Source organism: Daucus carota, chromosome 4 (assembly GCF_001625215.2).
Source record: "Daucus carota subsp. sativus chromosome 4, DH1 v3.0, whole genome shotgun sequence".
NCBI classification, from domain to species: domain Eukaryota; kingdom Viridiplantae; phylum Streptophyta; class Magnoliopsida; order Apiales; family Apiaceae; genus Daucus; species Daucus carota.
The window spans coordinates 42,088,985-42,102,044 of record NC_030384.2 but is presented as its reverse complement, the minus strand read 5'-3'; the positions used below and the strand labels follow the sequence as shown (position 1 = coordinate 42,102,044).

The following is a 13,060-nucleotide window of genomic DNA, read 5'->3' as shown; positions in this document are numbered from 1 at the left end:
GATATCAAGTCAGAGGATCATTACATCATTATCACAGTGAGAATTTCTAATGACACTTATTAACATGTAAAATCTCACGGTGGGTCATTCCAGTGCCATGTGTCGATACATGCACTTATGTTCTTGACTTTAGCATCACTATACCTATGATCAATGAGATGTGATCATCAGTCAGCAAACATACTAATCTTAATGCATCATTATTGTCCCTTAACAATAATACTCGACTAGGGACATTTAGGAATATTGATATTATTCTCATAATCTCATTTCTAAGTCACGTACTTAGAGATATAGAATTACATATAATATTCCAAGGACATTTATTATGCTTTCAATTTATTACGCAGTAAATAAAGACATAATAAATATTTATTCAATAATCAATAAAACATAATCCATAAATGTCTACGATAAAACACAATAGTATTGTCTCTAGGACACTAATACTAACATTATACAAATCTACACAGCTGTAATTACAAAAAAGATTTACGGATTCTAATAATAGCGACGAATTGTTGTTTAACAGAACTTTAGCTTTACAGGTGAAAAGTTAACTGTGTGCAAATTGATAATCTTACCGAATTCAGACTACTCTATCAAGGAGGCGAGGAAAAGTTCACAAAATGTCGAGATTTGCAAATGAAGTGCATAAATCATGACAATCGCACAAATTACATAACTCTTATCCCATATTCGTGCTATCACCGGATACAACAATCATTGAACATCGTTGAGACATCAATAATATCACACAAACATGATTCAAGTCATTTTAAGCTAACCTTATGGAGAATCTTACATCATGACAAAGAGATATTTGAATAGATAATGCATATTAAGAATCGACATGAAATATACATTCATGAAAGTTTTTTAGGTAGATTCTTATTTGAGATAATTTAAAATTACAAGTTGGGTACATGAATATAAAGATTAAACAACCTCCACCATATTTAATCCATATTGATACTTTTTGATACCTACATCAACGACATATCATTGACATAATTGTTTTCGCAACATTTAATTTTTAATAAAAATATATCGTGTTTGCTCCCAGAAACGAAAACATGTGAGTTATTATTCTCATAATCTTTTTTAGCATAACTTTAATTATGTTATGTCAATATAACAAACACAATTTTTAAACACCTTGTTCCGTAACCATCTCAAACACAGTTTTTAAAATTTACTGCTGAAAAATGCATAAAAATGGCGGGACAATGAAACTGTTTTGCCACTATATCAAACACAATTTTTGAAAGTTTAATACTAAAAATTAACATAAATAATGGCTAAATAAAACAAATATTTATGGACAAAATATTTCTAATGATCTACTACCTCTGTCCCATTTAATTCTATACGTTTCTTTTTAACTGCTCGACACGCATTTCAATGCTTTTATAAAATATAGTTCCGTAACTTATTTTTGAGATTTTCTTTTTCTGTATAAAAATATAACATCCAAACTTTAATTCAAAAAAGAAAATTTTTAAAAATATATAACACAACTACACTTTGCAAGAGCATTAAAATCCGTGCCGCGTCCCCGTCCCCCAATGTATACTAGGGAGTAAATAATTATTTTAATTACTCACCGATAAAGGTCGAGTAAGTTCTATATGCAAATCGGACCCGCAAGATTCCTTTACTCACAAGGCACGATCATAATCAATAATTTGAGCATCTCTGAAACCAATCCATCTGAATTTTGTTTCGGAAAACCCCAAACAAACAAAGTCAATCAACGAACCTGATCTCCGATCTCTTCATTTCTTCCCTCAACAATGCACCAAGGCGGCGATTACACATCCTTCTCACAACAACCGCCACAACCACCGTCATATTACAGTCAACAGTATCCTCAAAACCCTAACCCTAATCCAATCCCCAATCCTCCTCCTCCCCTCGTCGATACTAATTCTCTTTACGGTGCTCCCTACGCGTCGGCGCCGCCTTTCTCCGCCAATTACCCTCCTTCCTCCGATAATTTCGCTGCTTATCCCCCGAATTACCCTCCCTTTTCTCATAATCCCGATCCTGTCCCCTCTCTTTCTCCCACCGCTCCTTCTTACTCTCCAAACCCTAATTTACAACCACAGTATAATCATAATCCTGGTCCAACACCTCCTGTTCAAACTCAACCTTCTTTTCCTCGATTCGAAACTCACGTCCCGTATCAATCGCAAGCGAGTTTCCATCAGTCGAATTATCCGGCTTTCGATCAGCATCAATCGAGTTTTTCAATTCCTCCTGTGCAGTCGAATGCTAGCACTGATTACAATCTGCCGTATAATTATGAGAGTGGTGTGAATTTCGATCAGAGTGGTGGGGGAAATGGTGGGGTAGGGAGATATGATTCGGGCGGGTATGGTGGCGGGGGAAGTGGATATGGTGAGGGGGTTTATGCTTATCAGGGGAGTAAGGTGGAGCCTTATGGTGCTCGAGGGACGGGATCAAAGTCGTCGACTTGGTCTTCTTCGGGGACAGGGTCAGGGACACCTACTTTTGATGATTTTGGGAGGCCAATTAGTTTTCCTTCTGGGAAAACTCAATCAGCTGTGAGTACTGGGAAAATTGCTAGGGCTGTTCCTAAGGCTGATTCGGAACAAGATTCTAAGGGCGGGGTTCAGAAATTTAGAGTTAAGTTGCTTGCCGAGAGTGGCGGTCAGAACACAATGGATGTGCTTTGTCAGGTTAGGGTGTATAATTTGAATCATATTTATATGATATACTATTGTCGATATGTTGTGCAACTACTCGATATGATGTGTTTGTGGGTTTGGAATGTGACGCCATTAATTTAGGGGCCGTTTGACATAACTTAAAAAAGTAAAGTACTTATTGCTTTTAAGTGAAAAGTTAGTTATAAGTAAAATTTAACTTTTAATTTATTGGATTGGATAATTTTTCTGATATTTACAACTTATCAGGTATAAAAATTAGTAATATAATACTAACATATTATCAATTATCTTTTGAAGTGATCCAATTTCCTGGAGTTAGCTAGAATATTTGCTAGAATATGGCCCTTTGCGAGGTGCCCAAAAACAAATGGAGTTTTTTGAATGTCCCACCCACAACCGATATACAACCGATGTGGGACAACTCCTAATACTTATATAATAATATAATATGATCAGTTATATTTTAAAGTAATCCTATGCATTTTTATAAAGTCACATTTAAAAAAAATAAAATAAGTCAATGAAAGAAGTTAGTATTTTCAACTTCTTATAAGTAAGAAGTTGGCTTGTAACTTCTTTACACAAATGTTACTAGTAAGCCTACGTGTAAGTTAGAATTTGGGCTTTTTAAGCCCAGCCGAACAGACACTTAGTTTCTTTTTAGAGTAGAAGATAACAATTTCTTTAATTGGAAGTTGATATCTGTGGTGGCTTTATATGGATTTTTATTTACTATGAGTTTGATGGCGAAGGGCGAAAGCTAAAATGTGAGATTAGGTTGTTTTTTAATTTATATGATTGGCCAACAGGCCAACACTTAAAATGTGAATAATCATACAAATTGAATTATGGGATATAACCAAAATGATGTGAAGTAATTGCATTTGGCCATTATAATCCAACCCATTTTAACATATCTTATGCTTGTCATATATACTCATATGGAGGTGTTCTATGAAAGCACTTGTTTAGGTTGATCACCTGAGGCATTTCTTGTTACTTGTTAGTATATATTTACACATTTATGTATTATTAATGGTACTAATATAATAGTTTTTGAGCTCTGTCTCAGATTGGTTTGGATGGGATTCGCATGCTTGATCCCAGCACTAGCAGGACGTTGAGAATCTATCCCCTTGACACTGTTACAAGATGTGATGTACGCATTATATCTTGAATGTGTTTGTAAATTTTGTTAGTTTATTAAGCATAACACATGTGGCGTTTCAATTTTACCTAGGTCACTGATTCCTCTACCTTCGCATTTTGGTCCAAAAGCTCTGTTGACATTGAGCCAAGACGCATAAGGTTGCAGTCAAATCGTTACACGACTAACACCATTCTGGATACAGTGACAGCTGCAACAGTACAGGTTATTGCTACTTAGACTTTCATGATTGTTGTTGTTATTATTACATTTTTTTTGAAGAGAGAGATTTAAATTAGATATGTTGATTTGTTGCCATATGTCTTGGCTAAAAGTAGGTTGTTTCACTGCCTTGTGAGGTTTTAAGTTTGTCTTTTTGCTATCGATTGTCTCCTTTTATATTTTTAACCTAATTTATAATTATATTTATGCACACTTTTCTGTTTATCATGATTGAGCCATTGACGCAATTGTATATTTTATTGAAGGGCTGGGATTTGAAAGTTGGGATAGTGATTTTTGATTGTCTATGTGGGATTCCCGGTCTATTGAAATATTACTATAGTCTATATACAATTGTAGCTGTAGGTCTATTCCCTTAAGTTGTATTTATGTGCCAGGGAGAATGGTATTCATGTCAATTATATATTTGATTGTATGACTAGTTGACTGCAATATATTTTGAATACTGCAAGTTTATGTATGATGTTCTGATGCGGGCTCAGGACTATTAATCTGTGAGTATCTTGTGTGAAGTGACCTAAAGGTCCTAAATACCTAACCACATCTTGATAGGCGACATGCTTTAAGGAAATGATAATACTATGAAGATATATCTTTTTTATGTTGATGTTACTTTCTAGTTTCTAGGGCCATTTCTCTTATTGGTTTACTTATGGTGTATTGGTGTGGCATAAAGTTTGTTATTCACCTTTTATAGCCTTGAAGTTTTTTTGTTTTTGGCTAGGAGTATCTCTACTATGTTTAATATTATATCTTGCCTCTATGTTACATAAATTTAATATCTGTGTTCTGATTTTATTTGTATGGTTTTTTTTGTACTTGTTTGTATTGCAGCTCAAGGAAATGGGTGGTGGAAGCAGGCCTTCTGATTCCGTTAAGGTTTCTGATCAGCCATCTGAGAAGAAGAAAGGTTTGGGTGACTGGATGAACCTGATGAAGCCTGTTAATGAAGAGAAAGATCATTGGGTATTCATTAAACAGAATTTATAATATTTTCTTGGTCATTGTTGAAAGTTTTAGGTTTCTTAAACTCTAAACACTGGCTGCTAGGGCATCCATAAGTTTATATTATGGCTTGCTTCGAAATCTATATGTTTTTAACAATCTGATGCTGATACTGTGGTCTCCTGTGATATTGGGTCTATAAATAGACCAGAAGGTTGTCTATGTATCTTTCACTGGAAATGTTTTTTAGAGTGCTTGCCCAATTTAGTAAGTGTTTCTATCAACACGTTCCCTGATGTTCTGCTGTTCATCGAAGCAGAATTGAATATTGCTCAACTAGTTTATTATAGGCTTGTTGCATGAGACTACATACCTCACGCTTAATACCCTTACAGAACTTACAGTCTTGTAGAAGCATTAGGATTAGTTAACAATATTTTAAAGAGCACTGGGCATAGCCAAAGGGCTAGATTTAAGAATGAGGAAGGCTCATGATTTTTGTGGTCCTTAGTGTACAATAATTTAACCTTTAACTTCATCTACCACCAAGAATGTATTTTCTAGCCAACAAAAGTACAAAATATGCAGGGAACTAATCTAATCGGGTCTGGGCGTGTGACAAGTGTTTGTTGCAGCAAGCTATCTGCTGTTTGTTTTATAGCAGAAAGACATTAACATTAAGTTTTTTAATGTGCATGCAGTGGGCCCATGAGCCCTTTCGCGGTTTATACACCCATTCTAGGCTGCGGTAAAGTATCGCATGTAGATTGTTGCCATCAATAACTTGTCAGGGACCAGTAGCCAATCTAATAAGGAGATTCTTACCACATAAAATAAAAGATTTAGAATTCTGTCATCAACTACTGGTTACTGTATATAATATGATAGATGTTAATTGATTATAAAATATTAGCCAAATGAAATATCAGTAAAAAGTAGGAAACTAAATCTGAATAAATATTTACTGCTGAGGTTCTCAACATGTAGAGACAATAAATTTTTGATATGTTCTATTTAATTTTTTTCCGCACAATATTAATACAAATATTTTATATTATGCTGATTTTAAATAAAAATTAATAAATGATATACTCCCTCCGTCCCAAAAAGAGTGAGCTGGTTTGACTTTCACGGAGATTAAGAAAAATGTAGTAAGTTTAGTTGAAAAGTGGGTAAAGTGGTGGGACCTACCAATATTTAATAATAGATTTGAGATAGTGGAGGAAGATAGTGGGTGTAATAGTGTTTATATTATTATAGAAAAGAGATAGTGGAAGAAAGTAGTGGGTGTAATAGTGAAAAGTAGTGTTCAAAAATAGTAAGTATTGTAGGTTCATTCTTTTTGGGACGTCCCAAAAAGGAATAAGGGTCACATAAAATGGGACGGAGGGAGTATGTGAATTGAACTGGTAGAAGCTAGCTGTATTATTCTTATTAACTTTAAATTTAAGTAATTTAAATTATTTTGGATGTTTATGCATATAAGATATGAAGAACATATGCATTTTCAATCTTTTTAACCTTGTTTATTGTAAATTACTTTATCAATATACACTAAATATTCTTTGTAATTATACAAGGTAACTTTTTTGGTTATGCATGTATGTATATTGTATAGCAATTGTAAGATATTATTTCTAGATTATTCTCAATACTACTAATTTTACTGATTAAGATGTGAAGAAAGGAAATAGGACATCTACCTACCAACTCACCCTGTGACCGACTGGGTAGCTCTGGGAAGTATTTTTAGCAGCCATAGGTAATTGAGATTGGCAGTTTTGTGGTAGGAGAATTGGCCGTTGGCCCTTATCCCTGATTTTTAGGGAGCTTATTAATTAGCAGTATCCTAATTGTGAAAATTAAAGATTAGCATGGGATGAATGCCTCACACACATGGTATCTCCTGTATGACACCTCAGAGTTGAAAGTGTGCCAAGATGCTGTTTTTTTGGCACATCTGGCTAGTATCATAGGGTATATATGAAGTCTATGACTAGTTGGACGGGTTACCTAAAACTACTTATAAATGAAACCTTAATTTATTATTGTTTAAAGCTATTGTTCACCTATAGTTACTGCTGGGAGTTTTTTATTAAATAATTTTTATTAAAGGTGTTCTAGAATGAAATTTTAGTTCGAAGAAATTGTATACATATATAAAATTATCCTAGTACTTTGATTTTTGATGTTTTCTGTATTTTAACCAGGTTCCTGACGAGGCAGTGAACAAGTGCACAGCCTGTGGCTCAGACTTTGGGGCCTTCATAAGGAGGGTATATCTCTAATATTCTAGTAAAATGAATGTTTTATGGAGAACAAAGATTATAGCTTTTCTGTCATTTCCAATTATCTTACTTTGTTATATTTTCCCCCAAATTTCAGCACCACTGCAGAAATTGTGGTGACATCTTCTGTGACAAGTGTACTCATGGAAGAATTGCTCTCACTGCTGATGAAAATGCTCCACAAGTTCGAGTTTGTGATCGCTGCATGGTATATATTCATGCCGTAGGCTTTGCTTGTCCATGAATGTCTTTTCTGTTATTAGCTAATGTGCAGCATCAGGTTTTAGCTTGCAATAAATGAAATTATTATTGTCAACTAGGAATTGTCGAGCGATATCCAGTCAGAACTCTTTCAATTAGCTGAAGAGCTTATCATTTTCAGTTGTCTGATTTGACATTGTTTTGTCACAGCTTCTCTGAATTCTAATTTCTAAGCTGGTGCTTTACCGCATTTTGATCGTCATACATTTCTTATTTTGTACACATATAGGCGTATTAAATAAAATTTACTAGTATTACTCTTGTTCACAAATCTAATATTCTAAAATTTTATACCCATGCTTGATTAGCTTGTGCACTAACATACCAATGCCATGGCCATTTTTAACCTATCATATACTATGTATTTGTGAATGTGCACTATATATTTCAATAGCCAGTCTCCTTTCAGTACATAAAATCGGACTTACTTAATAATGGTTTTTCCCAGGCTGAAGTTACGCACAGGTTGAGCAACGCGAAGGAAGCAGCAACCAGATCAGCTTCATTGGAAAGTCACGAGAATCTTGCCAAAAAGCTCCAGGTAATATACATTTGCCAAGTTTGCTTGGTGGTTCTCTGTACTTGAAATAGAATGGTATTTTCATGTTCACATAATCACGTGAAAGATCTGTGCATACTGTTTTTTGCAGTTGGATCAGAAATACCTATAATATATATATGTCTGTGTATGTATGTATACAGTGACCAAATAGGATGTAGCATTTGAACTTGCTGCTTAAAAATGTCTGACGGCTATATTGTGACATGGTTGATTTTCTAAGTTCCTGTAGAAGTTATTCTTTTCATGTCATTATTGGGTCGGTCAATTTTATGTATCTTTCTTTTAAAAAAATTATTAATTGTTCCAGGAGGAAATGGAGAGAAATCGCAAGTCATCATCAGGTATGGAAGCTGTAATTAATGCATTATTAGGGCTGTGCACTGAAATCACACCAAAATCTATATATTTGAAGCACTTGCTCATTTTTATGTACTGTGTTTATTTTATTTAGGCTCCAAATCTGATGGATCTGGTAAGCGCATGAAAGAAGTTGCATGTCCTACTTGTACAGTCCATTTGCAGGTCCGGAACTATTTTCCTACTTTTCGGGAACATGTTCTTTAATGAGTCTTATTGTCTCTCATTTTTTCCATTATAAACAGTTCATCATTGCATGTTGAATGTTTTTTATGGGCCTTTATATATATAGATATATGCCGCGATTTGTTAAGAGTACTTTCTTAGAAAGAGAACCGAGAGAGCTACCAAAAAACAATTTGAAGATCAGAAAATTTTAAATAATATTACATCCTAATACGCTTCCAGGGCAGTCATTTAAAGCAATATGCTTTTAGATAAATAAAAATAAAAATGTAGAATATGTTTTAGAATGCCATAAATTTAAGAAATAATTTAATAATTACGTTTTTTTTTTTTTTTTGCATTACTTTTTAGAAAAGAAGTTGTGCTCGAATTATTGATTTTAGAAAGATATGTTGGTACTTGGTAGTAGAAAGATGAATACATAGTTATTTCATAATAATAAGTTTAGTTTTAGAAAATCTGTCTGAGTTTCAGGTTTTCTATATATATATACACGTATATAGTATATACTACATATAATTTAAGATAGCCGTTCAGTACAGTTAAATCTGTTTTGACTACTACTCAACATTTTAAAACTTGTTTCTTTGAAGTGATAATAATTAATAATGGCAAATATGGTTGCAGGTACAAGTTCCTAGCTCAGGTTCAGAGACTATTGAGTGCGGAGTCTGCCAGCATCCTTTTCTTGTTAGCGCACACTGATGACGTAACATTATAAATATTTCCCGCCTTTGTTTCTTATTTGATCTGTTGCAATAAGCTATGTGTTATTTAACAATTCGGTTTGGCATGTGGTCATCTCTTTCCTTTCTTCACAAGTCTTGCTGAATGTAAAAAATATATGTGTTGGGTTGAGTTTGTGTGGCTGTTTTCACTTAATTTGAGTAAGAAGTTTAGTTTGTAGATATCTTTTGTACTGTTGGAAAAAAGTTTGCATATACATTTATAGACTTATCATTATACTAGAGATGTTATATCGAAGTGGGATTGGGTTCATATGGAATATATACTAATTTGAAAACCATATACAATTAGTATCTTAAAATTTGCCTGAATGCTTTTTAAGTTTTGTTGTCAGATGGTGTTTTTCTAGAAATATAGTTGAGCAGTATGACCAATTTCAACCAAAATATTATTAAGTTCTTCAGTAGAAGTGAAATTTCTTAAGAGTCCAAATTAATATTAATAATCGTAATAATTAGAATCTGGAGTCCAGTTATTAAGGCTTGGAGTTGATCTTTATAGTGTATTAAATATTGATATTGACCAATGTTATGTCTTTGGATTGATTTGGTTGGGTTGGACTGAGAGACTGTGATCTCTAGTGATGGTTCACCATACCTTAAGTCATTCGTTCGCTGAGAATGAGTATGACATGGCGCTTGGGAATCAGCTGCAGAATTAGGAATTACATGCCTTGCCCCTTATATCTGGACCCTTTTCTATGAAATATAGATTTGTTGATTGGTGTTGGCTTTGTTTCTGTAGGTATGGACATGATCCCCACACCCCTAAGAATTTAGATTACAGTACACCTAGCTATATTAAGAGCAACTCAAACCCAACACTATAACACTATTACTAACTTATAGCTTAAAACCAACCCAATGCAACATTAAATTGATGTAAAAAAGTTATACCAAATGGATAGTGTGGCACCAAATTGTGTGTCAAAAGGACATTTGGTGTAATTTCATGCTGAAACTGGTGTCTTTTGTAATTTTGATAATGCCCTTGTTTCATTATCAAGACTAATTTGTTCTCTTCATAAAAAGATTTCTTTTAGCGTAAATTATGATGGTGTCTTTCATAATTCTAATAACGTTTTTGTTCCCTTCATTTCATAGAAAGATTCATTTTTAGGGCAAATAATAGTCCCAGTGAGTATGTTATGAATGATGTGATTTTGATATTTCCTCTTTCTTTCCCAATATATGCAAACAGTAACACGAGTTACATATACATGTACTCAGTTTTATATTTCAAACAGTAACATGAGTTGTAAATACATGTTGTGCTCGGTTATATATTTGACAGATTAAATTGAAATGTTTAGAGAATAAATAGGAAAGTTATAGAGTTTAGTTAGCTAAGAACAAGAATTAAATCTTTTCAAAGAAAGAAAAGAGAGAAAGAAATTGCATATTAAACAACACTTACTATATATGCTGAGACTGCTGCGATTCATGAAGGGCTTCAGTGGCTGTTAACATTACAGTATCAACATGTCGAGATTGAATCAGACTCACTTCTTTCAGTTCAAGCTTTGAAGCAAGCTGATGACATTCTACTCGAAGTTGGGTTTGTGCTAGATGAATGCCGCTCTATCCTTAAGTCAAGACCCTGTTTTTCAGTTTATTTTGCTAAACGGCAAGCAATTTTATGTCTCCTCCTGATGTTCTTGTGGAGACCCTGCTGTATGACTCTTCTGCTTAATACACTTCTGTTTGTTTCAAAAAAAAAAAAATTGAACTTTAAAATACAAATTCATATCGATGGTAGTTACTTGATATGATTAGAGTAAAATAAATGAATTGTTACACAACACATAAAGTGACAAGTTTTTATCTGCAAATTTTCAAACCACCTATCGAAAATCAGGGGTGGACGAAAAACCAAAATCTAAATGAAACCACTAAAATCAATTTTAACAAGACTTGTTAGAATCAAACCAATGAAACCGTGAAATCAGACCCTCCTCGGTGTTTCATGGTTTGCATTTGCTCATAAAAGGTTGCTAAAATGATTGCCTTGCCCATTTCTTACTGGGATAAGTTTGTCAAGTTCATTGATGTCATTCAACATTAATGTTTATTTCTGAATGTGTCACAGAAACTTCATTTACGCAAGGACTAAAGCTTAATTTGTTTGTCTTATTTGACAACCTCAATACAAGATTTTCTGTAAAAATTTTACTTTAAGAATCATCTCACTCTCTCATTGTGCACTGCTCATTGTGCACTGCTCATTGTGATACAAGGGAGCCGAATCGAGCCACGTTTTCCCTTTAAGAATCATCTCACTCTCTCATTGTGCACTGCTCATTGTGATATGAAACCTTCAAGTTATCGCAATATTTCCGCATATAATCCGAAACTATCAATCTCATGTATGGGCAACATGGCAACTCGTCAAGTTATTACCAACTTCAACTAATTAATACTCGTGGTGATTATATATATTTGAGATAGAGTGTCAAAAATGCATTTTAATATTGCTAATCTATTATTTTATAATTTATTTTGATTTTTTAATTTTTTGTTCAGAAATAATTTTTTTAATAAAAAAATTATAAAATTATATGTTACAGATTAGAGAAGCGCTGAAATGCTGCTAGGTATGAAAAAAAAAAATCAAATAAAATATGAGTCGGGAGAGAGTAATTGATTAACAAAACAATGCAGTTGCTTGGCTGAGCAGTAACAAATACTATTATTATCTTTGCATTTCGGGAAATATATTTAATTTATTAATTATCTAAGTATGGAAGTAAGAATGGACGTGTTAGGTTTTGTAAGGAAGTGCCAACCGACTGCAAGGTATGAACTGTTGATTTTGTTGATCGCACTATACATGCTAAATTGCTAATCCAAGTTAACGAGGCTTTATTTTTTCTTGGCAAACGACGCTCCCTCGGTACCAGCATTTTCATTACCTCACTTTTTCCTTACGTTATTTTTTTCTAACGTATTTTGAGTCTTATATAAAATAAAGTTTCATAATATTTTTTTAAAACACTTTTTCTAGACAAAAGTTTGATATTTAAATTTTTATTAAAAAATTAAAAAAATATTACTAAACATAAAAATCTCAAAATACGCGAACAATAAAGACAAATTACAAATTACCTCCTTAGACGGAGGAGTATATATTTAGTCTTATGTAGGGTTTACTGGTTTAGTAAAGTTATACAATTATTGTCCGGTCATTTTGTTAAACAGTAAAAATAATTATTAGACTTTCTCGAACAAATAACATTACTCTAATATGAGATTTATACGATCATTGGCTGGTTACATCATTAAACAGTAGAATACGTGATTGGAGTGAAGAATTTTCCATATATTCTCTATAATATTTCATTCATGATAATTATTTATTCAATCTTAACAAAAATATAAGTAATTGAAGATACTCTTGATGTCGTTTCTTTTTAAACGAAAATCAAATTTTATAATACAATTTATTTACATTTTCTGGATGGCTATGAAAAAATAGTTAATTCACTTCAGGGAAATCACTAATTTGCTACTTTTTTGACTAATTACTCTGCACAGTTTAGTTGGTGAACCACTCGGCAAGGGTGTCTTTATTGATTACATGCATCTCCGATGTTACAGCACTATTCATTTATCAAATCATGCTTATTACT

The 13,060-nt window shown here is 33.2% G+C and overlaps 1 protein-coding gene across 1 annotated transcript; it reads left to right on the top strand.

The window, feature by feature from the left end:
* The first annotated feature begins 1,601 nt into the window (after positions 1 to 1,601).
* LOC108219104 (protein FREE1) lies at positions 1,602 to 9,593 on the top strand. The gene is made up of 10 exons (XM_017392385.2): positions 1,602 to 2,705; positions 3,769 to 3,855; positions 3,937 to 4,068; positions 4,921 to 5,052; positions 7,242 to 7,307; positions 7,417 to 7,527; positions 8,029 to 8,121; positions 8,450 to 8,483; positions 8,594 to 8,664; positions 9,313 to 9,593. Exons 1-10 carry the CDS (start codon positions 1,797 to 1,799, stop codon positions 9,388 to 9,390), a joined length of 1,713 nt encoding a protein of 570 aa, XP_017247874.1. The 5' UTR covers positions 1,602 to 1,796; the 3' UTR covers positions 9,391 to 9,593.
* Positions 9,594 to 13,060: the final 3,467 nt, after the last annotated feature.

Bases quoted from the DNA above. Each gene is read 5' to 3' on its own strand.
- LOC108219104 (XM_017392385.2), top strand. From the start codon at position 1,797: ATGCACCAAGGCGGCGATTACACATCCTTCTCACAACAACCGCCACAA. The intron at 5,053-7,241 runs GTATTCATTAAA...TATTTTAACCAG, and splicing joins ATGAAGAGAAAGATCATTGG to GTTCCTGACGAGGCAGTGAA. The intron at 8,484-8,593 runs GTATGGAAGCTG...TATTTTATTTAG, and splicing joins AAATCGCAAGTCATCATCAG to GCTCCAAATCTGATGGATCT.